This window comes from Orcinus orca, chromosome X (assembly GCF_937001465.1).
Source record: "Orcinus orca chromosome X, mOrcOrc1.1, whole genome shotgun sequence".
Classification (NCBI taxonomy): Eukaryota; Metazoa; Chordata; class Mammalia; order Artiodactyla; family Delphinidae; genus Orcinus; species Orcinus orca.
In genome coordinates this window covers 37,426,667-37,443,557 of record NC_064580.1, presented here as the reverse complement: position 1 = coordinate 37,443,557, position 16,891 = coordinate 37,426,667, and the positions used below count along the sequence as shown (strand labels likewise).

Here is a 16,891-nt window from a genome sequence, read left to right as displayed (position 1 = left end):
TATTAAAACTGCACCAGAGTAATTCTGTATCCAAGAGGCACTTCAAAATCAGCACTGGATGGCAACCCAAAAAAATTACATCTTACAACTATTCAGGCAAGAGCACAACTTTATTTTCACCTCTAATAATAAACCACAATTGACAACAACAAAGGAGACTGTGCAGTTCAACTTTTTATTTTAATAAAATCAGAATATGCACAGCACATGCAGTGCTAGCATCTAAACTAATACAATAAGCAATTACTAAAGCTACAGTGACTTGAGGTTCAATCTTCACATTCAGCAAGTTTAAATCCACTCATGTGATTTTTGAAACCTTATTTATTAACTGAAAATATTGCTTGCTGATAAAACTTGCTCAAATGCTAACGCTGAATGTACAAGTCACTGATTATGCCAATACAACAAAGATAACCACATGTTTGAGGATTGCAATGAGCCAGACATTCACTGAAAAAAAAAAATACACACAACGAAACAAAACTCACACAATATCTGAGAATCTGGACACTTCGTATCAGTGTTTTGAAGTGTTTCATTAATATCTTAAGACAAGTGTATCAAAACCTTGGCATGATTTAATTTAAAGTCGCCAATTTTATTTTTACTAACATCAGAAAGTTATGGCTACACTGCCAATGCCGGGTCTGCTTAATTTGACTTAAGAGTTTATTATGACTTAACATTAAAAGCTCACACTACCCCGAAATATATAATTTCACGCATACGGTGACATTCAACATTCAAGTGCCAGTGTTTTTGTACTGTCTTTTGGTCAAGTTTCTTTAAACTTTCAAAGAATCACTTTTAGGCTTACAAAAATAAATATTTGTCAAAATGTTCAATAAATATTACATAAAACTAGCAGCAAAAAGTATCTAGAAATCTGTCGTGTGCAAATAGTTTTCTTCCCAACTATCATTCCCATGGTCCCAAATAAATTTTAGAATCTAGTCCCATCCCCTTCCTAGACAAGCTGCGTTCAACAATCTCCAAGAGACAAAATAAGATTGGAAGTTTAAGGACACGCACACAAGACATATATATAAAATTCTCTGAATGTGCAATAAAAGAAGTACTTTGTAAAAAGTTATGGGCAAAATGTACAAGGGCCTAAACCTAGACTAATTGAAATAGCACCATAACAAATGACCTCAATACTGTCAAGTGCACCTACTTAATAAAAGTTTTAGAACAAGGCACAATACACTTGAAAATCTATTGCACTTTAGGAAATTTTTGCCATCTTCCTATGCCACTGTAAAAAGATTGAGCGTTTTGATCACCGCATTCTGGCCACAAAATTAGCACAGAATTCAAAGTGGCAGAGGCATTTTAGTGGTGGACAATGCTCATCTTTGGCCAGATTTAGCATAAACAGACTATAAATACAATGGAAACCTATGCAACTAAAACTGACTAAAACTGCACTGTATAGCAGAATTGACACCTTGTGCAGTTATGTACATATTTCCAACCTGTGTGATCTCAAAAGATTTCAGTTTGTTACTCTTCTGGAGCCATTTTTACAAAGTCTATAGTAAGCCAGTTTAACATCTCAACGCAGCTTGAACAGAGTAATGTAAATCGGCATTTAAAATAAAGCCTGCTGCATTAATTCTTCCTGTTCATACCCTCTTGACCAAAAAACATCAACACTAGCATGCGTTATTAGACCAAAAATCATCCAGGGCCCTAAATGAGGGCTGGTCATTGCTGTGGTCAGCCATTCTACCATTTCAATTTCACTTATGGCAGGCATTTATAAAGTCTAAGTAGATGAATTCTCCTAAAAACCTATCTCAAGTTATCAGACCTTTATACTTTCCCTGTAATAGTATGCCCACATCTGGCTAGCTCATAATTAATGATCTGCCTAAACATTGAAAGAGGAATTGCTGTATTTACTTGCATTAACTTTGAAAACAGTGCTTTGAATGTATGCATGTATTCATACATCACCTCATCATGACTGGAATGGCTTGTTTAAAGACTATCAGGTTCTAAATACCTATCCAGGATAGAGTGAGCAAATCAGAACTTTAACTTAATACAGTTTGCCACATTAGAAACTAATTCCATTAATATGCTTCAAGACGTTTGTTGTTTGTTTTCCCCCAATCTGCAAGTATCAAAAAGCCCTAATGCAGGCTACCGCATAAGTTTTTTCCTTATAATATTTATGGATGAATCGATGATTCCTGTTAAGTTGTATCACACCTGTGTGCCAAGGTTTGATTTTAGCCCAAGTTCAGTAAATTTATTTTGTCAAAACAATTGGTATCTTGAGCATTACTGAGCCAACAGGACATCAAAATAAAAAGTTGTCTAAAGTTAAAGGCACAGTACATTAACAAACAAATGATCCTCAGTCACAAAATTATAAATGCAGTTTGGGATGGGGGTTGGGAGGGGAGTTAATCCAAACTACAGCAATGAAGTCTTCAAACCACCTTCTGAACAGGGCTGCTGATTGTTCCTTTCAACTCTTCATGTGACCTTGAGCTCCCTTAAAAAAAAAATTTCAGTGGAGAATCACAGCTGGTAATGTACTGCGAGTTCTTGAAGCTACACAAGGTATAGTCTGGCTAAGTTACATGTGGTTTCCATATTAGCTTGTTTGGCAGGGTGACCTACTGCAAAGCAGGTTCAGTTACCCCACCAGTCAACCCCCTGGGAGTTATAATTTCCTCCATATCCATCACTGTTGTAAAAGCCTCCATAGCCACCTAATGAAAGATTTAAAAGAGAGAAAAATTAATTAAGTCATCCACTGTTTAATACAATCTTTCCCTTCTTTAAGTATTTTGATGTAAAATTATAGAAAGCAAACTACAGGGCCGAACTTCCCAATATTTTTAATTATGCTTTGAAAAAGATGGAAAAGAAAAAAACCCTTCCCAAAGATATGAGGTTAAAAATAAACATTACCTCCACCAAACCCTCTGCTGCTGCCATGGCCGCCTCCACCACTGCGGCTGCTGCTGGCGCGGCTGCTGCTGAAGCTGGAACTGCTGGCACCACTACTCTGTCGATAGTCTCTGGCACCAAATCCTCCACTGAATCTACTACTACAAGGACAAAATGTGTTAGTTCACATAAAGATGAAATTTCGACCACATAACCCAAATCTTGTTAAAACTTCCCAATGACCAATTTCTGATTTTCTAATTCAAACAATTCCATCCAGCCCTATCTTCCCTAATAGTGATTTTTAAAAGGCCTTAGCTATGAAAAGGCTCACATCAACTTAATGTCACTTAAATAACCTTGAAAAGTTAACCTTGGACATAGCACCCATCCCCATCATTATACACCATCTGTAACTCACCTTTTGGATCGTCCACGACTGCTACCCTTGTAGTGATGTTCATAAGCCATGTTTTCTAACCAAGATGGCACTTCTTGTTTAGCTTCAACAAGAAGATCCAACAAATCCTTGGTAATATTTACGTTCCTCTCATTAAAGAATGAGGTGGCAAGGCCTAAAACAGTTCCAAAAAGTACATAAATTAAGGTCTTCCATAAAGTAGCACAGTATTACTTTCATACTAGAGTATTAAGTAGAATACTAAAAAAAGAGGTAACTATTTGCTATTTAACCAACTCAAAGTTCTTTGAACAAACCCTGACGTTTCCTGCCACTTCTGCTAAGATATATCTTAATCGCATTCCTTGAAAATAGGAGTTCTTCTAATAAGATCCTGAAAGTTCTTTGCTGCAAGAATCACACTGAAAACCAGAAACCACCACACCATCAAGTAATCACACACTTACCAAGGTTTCCTACACGTCCTGTACGGCCAATGCGATGTACATATTCTTCAATATCACTGGGCAAATCAAAATTGATAACATGTTTCACATTTGAAATGTCCAGTCCTCTTGCTGCTACCTAGAAAATAATTTGTTACATACGGTCCATTTAAAAGAAAGCAAATAGTTGAACATAGCGACCTTGAAAATAAGATTATATTATACATACTGCTGTAGCCACTAGAATCGGGCTTTTTCCTGAGCGGAACTGGTGAAGAGCCTCTTCTCTATCTCTCTGAGATCGGTCTCCATGGATACTCGTACAGGCATATCCTTCATGGTACAAGAAATCCTCTAGAGAATCTGCACCCTTTTTGGTCTCCACAAACACTAAGGTCAGTGAATCTTTGCCTAAAGTAAAATATTACAAGGTTTCTGTCACTAAGAGTGGCTTGGTTCTCTTTGCACTTAGTAAACTTGCAAATAGAGGCAATTAAAATAGACCGTTTTCAAGAGAATGTTTTGGATGAGGAGGAAAAGCAATAAAGGTGATCCAAATGGATTTATTACCTAAGCCACCAGAGTGATGCTAAAATTATACCTGTTGCATTTAGAAGGTCAAGCAGAAATGACCGTTTGTCTGACTCTTCCACCCAGACTACTTTCTGTGTGATGTTCTCAGAGGTAGAGCCAACTCTTCCTACGGCCAGAAAGATATACTCATCCAAGAAATCACGAGCAAGCATCTGAAAGAAAAAAAAATATTTTATTATCTATTGAGATAAACAAATTCCTAAGTAAATAAGATTTGCAGCATCAAACAATACCTGTATTTCCTTCGGGAAGGTAGCACTAAACATCATAGTGTGGCGAACTCCCTTTGGTGGCATAGTATCTTGTTCAACGATTCTACGTATTTGAGGCTCAAACCCCATATCCAACATCCGATCAGCTTCATCTAACACCAAGTATCTGCCATGAAAAAAAAAATCCAGTTTAGAATTAGAGGAGAAAAGATAGTTTTAATATAGCTGTTTCTATAAGCACAATTAATTACTCATTCAGGTAGTTAAATTCCTCACACCACACAATTTGACCCATGTACGTGAGACAGAGCACAGGATCTTTGCCACTAAATAAATGGTCCAAGATAGTACACACCCAAATTAGCTCTTATACTTGACTCTGGTCCCAAAGTCTGGTCATTCTCAGACTACTAAAATGTCACTGATTTTTCAACATTAAAATTACAAAGAGCAAACTTTTTGGAAAAGCTGGAAGACTAAAATAAATCTCTTCTCCATCTTAAAATTTATGGACAAGTTCCAGAAAACTAATGGCCAGTAATTTTTTAAATTAATGCATTCCACACATTTAAAAATTAACATACTTGCAGAAGTCTAATCCAATCTTCCCTCTTTCCATCATATCCACTAGACGTCCTGGAGTGGCTACTAACAAGTGACATCCACGTTCTAAGTCTCGAATTTGCTGACCAATATCAGCACCACCATAAACCACGCAAGGACGAACTCTAGATCGGTATGAAAACTGTAAGCAAAGAAATTTTATCAACTTTAAGGCCAAGATTTTTACGTGGTCATAAAACACTGCATCAGAATCAATGAGAAAGCCGATAATCTCTGAAATGCATACTTACTTTCCTGGCTTCCTCATAGATCTGTACAGCCAATTCTCTAGTTGGTGCTAACACCAAGGAGATTGGGTATTGTTTGCGGCGCCCATACCTTCCATTTTCCTAAGAAATAATTTATAAGTTAAACTCTTAACATCCTTTTTTAAAGGTCCATTACACATAATTCCCTTCTGTAATTCACTGATTATACGTAAAAACTGTTTCTAATTATATAGGTTAGAATACAAGTCTTACTGTCATTTAGAAAGGTTTCTCAACAGCTACCTACAAGGTTCTACAATCATTTCCCATTTTATATAGAAATATTTACCTTCATGGCCCTCAAAGCCTCGCCTGGACCATCAGAATAAATCTGACTCAAGATGGGCAAGAGAAATGCTGCAGTTTTTCCAGACCCTGTTTAAAAGAAAACATATTCATTTAACCACAGAAAAACCTGCTTATTATTTTTGAATATATATTGGTAGATGACTTTTTTAACTGCCCAACAACTTAATTAATTAGCAATTTTACTTTATTCCCAAATTAATTTTCTAAAAATTAACAGCTAATTTAAAAAATACCAAGTGACGACTTTGATCAATCTGTAATAGGAGTTAACAAACTAAGGCCCAACCTATATCCTTGTAAATAAAGCTTTACTGGAATATACCTGTGACCAATAATTTGACATATCATCTATGGCTGCCTTCATACAACAGCAGAGCTGAATAGTTGCAGAGACCACATGGTCCATAATCCAAAAAAATATTTTGTTCATTTACAGAAAATGTATACCAAACTCTGGTCACTCACAATGTACTGGTTAGTATTCATTTCTTCCCATTTGTGCAAAGAGAGCAGGAATTCTGTCTCAAAACTGGTGTCAATTTCAATTTCTAACACTTCCTTGTAGGTACTGTAATACTGATAACGTATAAAGGATGACATTCTCACTCTTCCATAGGGAAAGAAAGATACCAAATTATTCAAGTGCCATATATTTTTATTGGGAGAATCTTATCTCTCTTTCAAACTGGCCAAACTCACACAGATATAATAAAGCCTGTTCTCAACTGAGAGGCTGTAATTATCCCCATTCCCGAAAGATGGGAGGTTAAGGACCCTTCCCTTGGCCACATTCCCATGGATCACAAGCTATTCTCTAATCTTATCCTTCTTATCCCAGATACAATAATGTTATATAGTGCTAACTTTCCCACCACCGCAATCACAATAACCTATCCCTGTTGCACCAATATCAGGGTCATGACTTTCTATAGGCTATCCCCAAGACACCCTAATGGAAACACTAGAGGTAACACAGGATCCAAATGGCTAAGACAAAAGAGATACCATCCAGCTACTCCTTATCTATATCAAAGTATACCAGTCAGGCTACAAACAGGACTCAAGCTTCCTCGTGAAACTTAGATACTCCATGCGTATTTTTTGGTATTGGTTTTATGAGAGCAAGCAGAGTTAAGGTATTCTGGACAACTTTTTACTTTATCAAGTCTGCTTACCTGTTTGGGCACAAGCCATCAAGTCTCTCTTCTCTTTGATAATAGGAATAGCATGCTTTTGCACTGGAGTTGGACGAGTGTAGCGAGTAAGCTCAATGTTTCCCATAATAATTTCTCCCATCTCAAGATCACTGAACTGTCAAGAAATACATCAGGGTTAAATAGGTAGAAATACGACCTGGAGCCATTTTGCTTTATACAAATGCAATGGGGGAAAAAACCCTATCAACCAACTTGTACTTTAGTTTACAGCTGCTTTAAATAAAAGTTATCGTGTTACATTTTGAGGGGGAGGGGGGAAAAAAACAACAACACCCCCTAAGCTTAACCTACACTGGAAAAGTTTTCAGTTCCTCCCATGTCTGACCCATTTTCTATTTCAAATATTAGTAATGGTAACATTGAACTCAATCTCCCCCTTTCCACAAACCAACGAGGCAGGCTTTTAGAGTAACTTTAAAAGATTGTTAACACAACGCAGGCATGGTCTATATAGGCCTTTAGGAAGCCCATCTCATCTTGATGTGCTGTGAAAAATACTTACACTTCCCTCTGTCTTAAAGTATTTTGCTGTCAAGCAAAAATACTTACACTTTCAATGTGTGGAGGACAGTTGTTGCCTGTTGCCTCAACTGGAATGTCATCGTATTTTTCAAAGTTAATCCCGGTGTTGCCTCCAGAAAAAAGTTCTCTGCAATCAGAAGATCTATAAGTTTATTTGTTATAGTAGCCAATAAGGCTTCATCACAATTAACATACATTTCAAAAACTTACTGTTCCAAGCGTTCACTTGGCGGGAGTGGTTTTGACCAATCATCTTCATCTGATTTGTCACACCAGCGACTGTTTCCACCACGTTCATATTTTCCAAAGCCACCTCTCTCACCACGGCTGCCAATGCTGTCATAGTCACCTCGTCCACGATCATCAAACCTGAACAGCACAACCAATTAATCAGAATCTTATCATTTAACCATTATCAGATTCCTACCACTACTCTAGAACTGTGCCTAAAGAGAAGTTCATTATGGCTGATTTCAAGGATGTCAACAATCCAGTTCAGGCTTACTCTTACTTGACAAATAAGGTCCTCTAACCAGATTGTATCATTTACATAACTTTATTTTCTAAATTCAGTATTCTTCCTTATTCTTATTACACAGCCTACACAGGCCTCATACATGTTGAAATTGAATCACGTCTTTATACCTGAAACTAACAGAGTATTATAGATCAACTATAGTTCAATAAAAACAAACTACGCTTGGGAGGGGCGGGGGGGGGGAGAATCAGTCTTATACACATGAAACCAGCATATAACTTACACCTTTAAATATTCTCATCCAAATATTTCTAGTGGTAGGGAAAAGAGGAAAGTATCACACCAAATATCAATTGTCCCAGTTATATCAGGATGCTACTTAAAGGACAATTCACCTGTGTGACAAACTTTGGATAAAAAGGTAGAAAATAATCCTTACCTGAATTAAGATGTTTTTAGTTTTAGGCCTGTTTTCGAAAAATCAGGACACAGAGGACTAACCACAGCTATTAGGCGCATGAGGTCAGTTCACCACACTTGTGTAATCAAAAATATAAGGTGTTTAAAAATTGTCATATAGAATATCCATGAAAATGTCAACCAAATTAGGCCATTCACTAAAACTCTTTTAAGTAGAATATGTAAAACTAGAGAAATATAAAAACAACTGATTTCATTATGCCAAAAGGAAAGTTCTTCTAATCTAATTCTTGAATAACAAGTTCAATTTAGTAGACCTCTTACAGTTAAAAAAATACATAAATACGATTAAACAGACAATACTTAACATCCAAGTAGGTGGTCTACTAAGGGGAAAAATATCATGCTTAATGGTCAGAGTACAAATTAAAGACCAATTTCTAAATTGCTGTATTGTACACGTAAAAAAGGCAAGAAAATAAGAGATCACTCACCTTCCCCTTGATCCACTTCCACGATCACTGAAGAAACTAGACTTCCCTCTTGAATCACTACGGCAACCAAAACTGCTGTATGCATCCTTATCTTTACTAGAACTCCACCCTGAACTGTCTTTATCATAGAATCCTTCAAAAGAAAAAAAACGCAAACCCATTTTATTATATTATTTAGAAAGTGACAACACTTTAAAACATGTTTCCGAATCTGAAACCCTCCACTGACTATCCCATCTCTGGACCAGAGGGACAATGGAGATATTCCTACCACGGCACTAGAATATACTGTGCACTAACCAAAGCAATTGACAGTCTGAAAATGTTCTGAATGAATACCACTTCTAAAAGGTCAATAGCTTTGCCTGTAACACAATTTTTACGGTATTGTTACATAACCATCACAATTTAACTTCCATTCATTTTATAGGTGAGTTTACTAGGAGTTACCATTATTTCAATGTCTCTTAGAAGTGACATTCATTTAAAACATTAAGAATGTCAGTTTACTTGGTTTAATACAGTATTTCTTAGTTTCAATAGTAAAAAGTTTTAAGAACAGTGCTCTGTTCTCATGAAGTACATACTACCAGATGAGAATTAGGAATATAATAGAAAAAAGGAAAATCCTCATCCCTACACAACTCAGTGTAGACAGGTTCCTAGGGTACAGCTATAAACATTCAGTAAGAGGGGATGACAAAGGTGTAAATTATCCCAACAGGTAGACGGTTTAAAGACAAGTAGAGGGTTTAACTAGCTTCAGTGACACTTTATTAAACAGTCAGAGATATAGTTTGTAAGTTAAGCTACTTTCCTTCCACCTCCTGCCTCTACCAGCCAGGTGATCAACAGTCTTGGCTACCAATAAAGAGCTGAATTAGATTTCTAAGATCTCTTTCAGCTCTAACTCCTATATGATACCGCCTCTCTCCCTGCTTTGATTCCTGTCATTGCAACAAAGGGAGAAAAGCACTAAATATACATGGGAGTCAATTTCAGCTAGTGCATTCTAAGGAATGAGAACCCATGACGATTAAGACTCTACAGTAAATAAAAACAATGATATGATAGCTAAGAAATTATAATACAGATTTTATTTTCCATGTATTGCCAGGGACAGTGAAGCTAACACGGACTGCATATGGATATGGAGAAACGACAGCAAACCATGTGCTTCTGTGGACTCTCCACCCTTCCAATCCTGCCTTCTTTATCCAGTACCTTCCCTCTTCTTGACCTTGTTTTCCTGACCTTCCCCTTTTCCTCCAAATCTCAGATCACCTATTTTATGGAATACACAGCACCCAAACAATTGTCCCATAATATGAGCCATCTACTAGTTCTCTGTCACTTATTTACAAAGTTAACGGGAAAAGACCAGCCATTGTGATACCTTTTAGATAAGACCTTTCAAATGAAGCAGTTAAGGCAAGGAGATGAAGCCAGAGAATCACTCCCATCTATTGGGAGCGTGCCCAATGCTTGTTAACTATTCCCCAATAACCCCATCTTCATTTTGGCACCTCTGTAAGACAGAAATAACTGGGTTGTCATCACTATGCAGCAGTTTGGTTTACACAGTAATGGGTGCCCAATCACCTTTTTCAAATTGAAATCATGCTGTGAATGATTACAAACACAGGTTAAGCACAAGACTAGTGAAATCGTACAAAACCATGCCCCTGGCCTCAGAAGAGTTTGACATAGGAAATGCAGTTTTCCACTGTCTGACATTAGATGAGTTTTTCCAAAATGAGTAAACCCTAATACCTGAAACAGTTCTGCCAGTAGCAGGTGGAGCACAATGTTTACAGACTTCTCCAGGTGTCTCATTTTCCCTAGGCTCCAACTTCTAAATGCAGCATGAATTAAGTATACCAAGTTGTTCAAAGAACTTACCTTTAGTAGCTTCTCTGTTCCTTAAGTGAGGAGGAATATAGCGCCCTTCTAAAAGAAATTAACAAAGTTAAAACTTCATATTCCATAAAACTTTAAGTTAAAGCTTTCTGGCCAAAATTTGTGCTATTAAAAAACAGTCCTGGAAAGAAATTTTTTAAATCTATAGTCCTCCAGTCTGACTATGTAGTTGGAAATTGAGAAGTGGGGAAAAAAACAATCTACTTTTAAGGCTTCCCTGGTGGCGCAGTGGTTGAGAGTCTGTCTGCCGGTGCAGGGGACACGGGTTCGTGCCCCAGTCCGGGGGATCCCACATGCCGCGGAGCGGCTAGGCCCGTGAGCCATGGCCACTGGACCTGCACGTCCGGAGCCTGTGCTCTGCAACGGGAGAGGCCGCGGCAGTGGGAGGTCCGCGTACCGCAAAAAATAAATAAATAAAAATAAATTTACTTTTATTTTAAATGGGTTATTGCTTTAATAAGTAGAATTTTAAAAGGGAAAGGAGAACAGGTTTGACTTGGAACCTAATAGTTGAAATCTACAAATACATAAATTTAACTTGTCACTAGTGGTTAATTTAATACAATATTTTAAAAGGCCTGCTATGATTTCAGAGAATTGTTACAAACTAACAAAAGAGTTACAACGTTAAGTATTACTACAACAACGTAACAAACATTAATAAATTATCTAACATGTAGCAAAAGTGTTACTGTAACAACCTAAAAGTAATAAACGTGTAACTAGCCACTAAAAGGCTTTTTTGTTTCTACCCTGGTTAAGTTCCAAGACATAGAATACATATGTAACATGGGAAAGTTGCAAGAGGGAGAATGATTTCAAGGAACTGAATTTTAATTCGAGACCTGCAGAGTTTAAGGGAAGTCAACTGTTTTTCTGTATGCACAAGAATACAGCCTAGACAATGGATGAGAATCAAAAGCAAATAATGTATATACCCACCAAGTAAAGACAACTTGCTTTAATCTGCAATTTAACTTTTTCACTTCTGGGTTGAATTATTAAAGATCTCTATTAGAACGGTTAAGTCCTAAATGATTCTTAGCATGCCAAATAAAGTGAAATTTAAAACAAATACCAAGTAACTGTGCCCAGTGAGGCCCTTCTTGCCTAAAAATGAAGACATGCCCTTTACTATGCAACAAAGAGAGCTTGAAGAAATGGTGCTTTCAGACCTTACATACAGCCGATACACATTTTTTCTTTTTGGTTAATAGGGTGGGAAGAGACCTGAGCTGAAGCAGGTCTATTGCCAATAATAAACCACCAAGATCCCATACACCTTAATACTAATCTCTACGAAGTATCCAAGAAACCCTTTTAAGGAAAAAAAAATTAAATAAAACTTCTATATCTAACTTCTTTTCAACAGAATACAACAATTCAGCATTTAAAATCCTAACCACCACCCCAAGATTCATTATGGCCTCGTTCTATTATTTTTTTAAAAAATATTTATTTGGCCTCACCAGGTCTTAGTTACAGCATGCGGGATCTTTAGTTGTGGCATGCAGGATCTAGTTCCCTGACCAGGGATTGAACCCAGGCCCCCTGCACTGGGAGCAGGGAGTCAACCACTGGGCCACCAGGGAAGTCCTAGCCTTGTTCTATTATTAAGTCTCATGTTCTTCATGGGAAAGGGATAGCTGTAGCTGATGAATGTGAATGTTCCCTTTATTCAGTTTAATTCTGGTAGATTCACTCTAATAGTGATATACACATTCCCATCACCTTTAAGCTGGGCTCAGGATTCATAATGGACATAATCAAACCCTTCTAGAGATAATTTGTGTTTTGTATAAAGTCCTTAATGATTGTTTTCATTCAAGAAAACTACTCTGTTTTGTTATCAAAAGACCACAACACAGGACTTCCACTGCAAGAGGCATGGGTTCCACCCCTGGTCAGGAAACTAAGATCCTGCATGCTGCGCAGCGCGGCCAAAACAAAACAAAACAAAACAACCCTCCCCAAACCCCCCCACAAGGCTACCCACCTAATTCTTTACACAGTAAAGATTGGCAGGGAAATTCTTAAATTTTAAACAAATCCAACGAAATATTAAGGTATTAAAGCTCTAATACTCAAGTAACAGCATTGTAAATCAACCGTATTTCAATGAAATAAACTTTTTTTAAAAAGCCCTGATTATTCACAGTAAATCCATAAAATGTTTTACTTACTGCTGGCGGTACTTCCTCCACTCTGATTATCAGAAGAGTTCAGGTCTAGGCCAGCAAACTAGAAAAGAGTTATTAAACTTTGGTTAGCAGCCCATGTGCAGAAATATCACACTAAGAGAAAACTAGTCTTGCTCTCTAGCATTTACTAGCACTAGTTGTCCTGTCTGCCTCACCGGGGATGTGAAACTCTTAAGGAGAATGTGACTAAGAATGTGCTTCGAAGACAACTAAGTTGTAAGCAAATGCAAAATACTTTACTACAGTACTACTGTATATACTGCAGAAAGTACCACACCAAGATGGTGGTGCTATCCAGGAGAAACTGGGTCCAAATTTAACTCATTCATTCAAAATGAATCTTCCCTGTAACGTTTTCCATAGTAAAAGTTCAAGAAATTTAAATTATTTTAAAATGTCAAATAGTCATTGGATTCATTTTAGCTCCAAATATTTGGAGACAAATGTTTTCAATGCCACCAACTTTCTACTTGGAATTATTTTAAACCTACAAAGCACACCTGAAAAATGTCAGAACAAAAATTTTATCGACCATGTCATAGTTCCTTTATCCCTAAATACTGCACAAATATTTTAAATTAGGGTAGCACGCTTCAGAACAAAAATTAATATAACCACCACTTACTGAGCACTACTAAGCACAAACCTATGAAGTAGGTACCTACTTGTTCTCCCACTTTCACAGTTAAGTTCAGAACACTTCGGACATAAATGGCACAACTGGCATTTAGTGTCCCTAATGAGTAGGACACATTTCACTGCCTTTATCTCCACGTCCACCCGTCCCTTTACACGGGTAGCTCAAAGTCTCAACATTCTAAAAAAGAGATCTATCTTCATCGCATTCTGCAATAACAAACTATTTACAAGCAATAGGGGGAAAACTGTATGTGCCAAAAGCAGTTTCATTTTTTTAATGTACCCAGTCACAGCACTATTGCCACCTGTTTGCAAAGGTGATACGCTATCCCATAACGTTTAAGTCCTCTGTTAAAAGCTCAAGGTTATACTGTCAAATTGCAAGCATCATCAGTGGAGGCACTGAAAATTGGAAGCAGATGCTAAACCTTGAAAAAAAAATGAGTTATGGTAAGGCAGCTCATTTCCTAATTTCTATCAGCAAAAACGCTGTCATGTTTTCTCTGCACTAGTTATCTCAGCAATTGACTGATACTTTAACGCACAATAGTAACAAACTTTCTTTTTGCACTTGTTGCCGTACGTTTTGTTATTAATTTTACACTTGGCAAACGCTAAATGCTACTGTAAACTGTTAGGATTACGTTATTGCCATTTTCTCAGTTGTGAATTAGCTTGCTGCTTAATTCTAACGACTCTGCATACTTTTACCAATTACTTCGATTACAAATTTCATTCCTACCTAGAATCTTAAATACAGCACTACCTACATGGTAAATGTTAAAACTGGGAACAGCCTATGCTCTTGATAACAGATTTTTTATGTCTCTGCTCCATTTAACATGACGCGTCAGCAATTTGGAGGATTCAAACTGATTCATTAATGGAAAAAATGCTCCCCCCAAAACAGGTCGTTAAGTCCTTAAAAACTTATTACACACAACTACATTAAAGTCTATTGACAATTCATTTGCGTCACTCGACTTCGTTTCAGAATTTCGGAGCTCGTGGTAGGCATAAGTTTACTTAAAGGCTACAAACATCGCACTGAAGAGCTTCTCTGAAGCGCGCTGCCACTGTTGCTGAGGGATGCAGACTTCCTGCCACCTCAGCCCAGAACCCCTCCTCTACCTCTAAACCCTTAGAAAAGGGCGTTCCGGTTAAGACGACAGACCCGGAGCCTCTGACCTATTTCAAAATTTCAGTCCACAAGCAGCAACAAGTCAACAACAAAATTGTTTATTTCTCCCCAAGCCACATTCCGGGTGTTTTTCCCCTGGCCGAGGCCCTAATCAAACGCCCGCATCAAAGTGTCCTAACCCTGAGGACACTCGTAACACTCCGTGGCACCCCCCACCCCCCAAAACGACGCGCGGCCCTGGGCTAAATCGCCACACAGTGACTATGATGAGCATGTGAAGCGGGGCGGCCGCAAACCTCCCTGACGTCTCCCCACCGCCTTCAACCACGAACTCCAGAGCCCGGCGCCACCGCGACGCAGCGGCCCATTCTTCCCTCCCTCCCTCCCTTCCCCCCTCTCCCCCCTCCCCCCCCTAATCTGCGTCACAAAACTTTCCACTCCGGAAACGCGGCCTCACGGGCCGTGGCTCCCGGCCTGCGGAAGCCGGGCTGGAGCGAAAAAGACCTGCGGAAGGAAGCCCGGGAGGAACATGATGCCCATCCATCCCCGTTTCCGGGCCCTCGGCGGCCCGGCCTCTCCCGCTCGTGGGCCGCAGCGCCGCCCAGCCACCCGACACCACACAAAGGAGGCCGCCGCCATTACCCCGCGCGAAGGCCACCCCCCGCGCCGCCCCCTCCCACATTCCAGGGCCGCGTTCCTCCTCCCGCTCACACGCGCGTACACACACACACACACACACACACACGCGCGCGCCAACGCCGCTCGGCTCTCTGACCGGAATCCGAGCCGCGCACGCTGCGAGAGCCGGAGCCCTCAGGACCAGAAAGGTCCCCATTCGTGAACCACCGCGCCGCGCCACCCTCCCCCCACCCACCCATGGGTCACTAGTCAGTCGAGGTTCGCGCGTGCGCGCCTCCGCGAGAGCGCGCACCCCCTCCCCCTCCGCCCGCCTGCGCACGCACACACAAAAGCCGCCATTGTGCTCGGGCCGGGGACAATACCGCGAGCCAAGTAGGGGCCCCAGCGACAACCACAACTAGCATTCCTGTCACCTTCCCGTTCCCCCACAGCCCTAGGGCATTCACACTCGCCAGCCCGAGGGACCCAGCAAATGCGAACTGAGGATACCAGCTAGCACTGCGCCACAAACCATGTTAGGTCAGGGGAGGGAATTCATGCAGCAACAACCCTGGTAGGCTCCCTGCGGCTCACCTGCTGGTCCAGCCCGAGCGCATTTTCCACCGCCACATGACTCATCCCTGAAGAGTACCGAGAACTCGGAGTCTTCCGCTGCTGAGCTAATGTGTTTGGCTCACCGCAAAGGCCCTCTCACGGGAGAACTGCGGCTCTAAGGCGCACGGCGCGGCCACGGATCTAATATACCCGCTGGAACGGCTGCTACGTCAGCACGTAAGACGTGTGCCCTCCCTCTCACACCCACACTCCTGCCGCCGCTACGACTTCTGCCTAGCTACTGCGCTCTCGTTTAGTCCTAACCTCGCGGGATTTCCTAGTCGGTCGCGTCCCCGGCTCGTCGTCCTACCTTGGCACTGAGAGCGCCAAATACTGTCCTAGTTCGCTTGAGTTCCACTTCCCCTGTCCTCCGCTATTACCCTAGCCGAGGTCTAGGAGGTCTCGAGATCTCGCGAGAATTCCTCGCCTCCCGCTTTCCGCCAGCTGGGATACCTTAAAATCTAATCCATGCCTTTTCCCTTTTTCTTTCCGTAACGTCCCCAGTGTTCGCTGTTCCATTGTTTCTTGGGAGCGCTCTCTCAGCCCCCCGGACTTGGAGATGTTGTGAGATTTCTCCAAACTAATTGGCCCTAGCGTTTTCGCGGGCAGACTCCCCGAAATCGGAGTTAGGCCGACAGACCCAAAGCCCAGGGGGCGGCGGGTCACGTGACTGCAGGTGTCGAACGCGGAGGCCATTTTGTGGAGCAGGAAACTGGTTTTAAATAGAGTGCTCGGAATCGGGGGAGGAGAGGGGAAAGAGGGAGGGAGGAGGCGGGAAGAGGGGGAAGAGGAGGAGGGGAAAAAAGAGGAAGGAGGAGGGAAGAGGGCGGGATGGTGACCAGGGGAGCGGGGAGAGGAGTGGAGGGGAGCTGGCGGCGCG

At 40.4% G+C, this 16,891-nt stretch overlaps 1 protein-coding gene across 12 annotated transcripts; it reads right to left on the bottom strand.

The window, feature by feature from the left end:
* Positions 1 to 91: 91 nt before the first annotated feature.
* Positions 92 to 16,149, bottom strand: DDX3X (DEAD-box helicase 3 X-linked). 12 transcript variants are annotated; one of them, XM_049704824.1, is made up of 17 exons: positions 15,991 to 16,149; positions 12,981 to 13,038; positions 10,780 to 10,827; positions 8,878 to 9,010; positions 7,696 to 7,854; positions 7,513 to 7,627; positions 6,922 to 7,057; positions 5,727 to 5,812; positions 5,420 to 5,518; positions 5,150 to 5,310; positions 4,587 to 4,731; positions 4,361 to 4,505; positions 3,989 to 4,170; positions 3,781 to 3,898; positions 3,335 to 3,488; positions 2,935 to 3,074; positions 92 to 2,732 (listed from the first exon to the last, which is right to left on the bottom strand). In XM_049704824.1, the coding sequence occupies exons 1-17, from the start codon at positions 16,033 to 16,035 to the stop codon at positions 2,653 to 2,655; spliced, it is 2,004 nt and encodes a 667-aa protein (XP_049560781.1). In that variant the 5' UTR covers positions 16,036 to 16,149; the 3' UTR covers positions 92 to 2,652. The 12 variants fall into 12 exon arrangements, with proteins under 12 accessions (XP_049560781.1, XP_049560784.1, XP_049560786.1 ...); XM_049704827.1 differs by having other exon boundaries at positions 7,513 to 7,612; XM_049704829.1 differs by having other exon boundaries at positions 2,935 to 3,071; positions 7,513 to 7,612.
* Between the last annotated feature and the right edge of the window lie 742 nt (positions 16,150 to 16,891).

What these genes read in the sequence shown, in the direction of transcription:
- DDX3X (XM_049704824.1), bottom strand. Translation starts at nt 16,035, where the DNA reads ATGAGTCATGTGGCGGTGGAAAATGCGCTCGGGCTGGACCAGCAG. An exon ending in TGGAGGAAGTACCGCCAGCA is followed by an intron (nt 10,828 to 12,980) that starts GTAAGTAAAACA and finishes AATTTCTTTTAG; the next exon opens with AAGGGCGCTATATTCCTCCT. An exon ending in TCTATGAGGAAGCCAGGAAA is followed by an intron (nt 5,311 to 5,419) that starts GTAAGTATGCAT and finishes CTTTGCTTACAG; the next exon opens with TTTTCATACCGATCTAGAGT.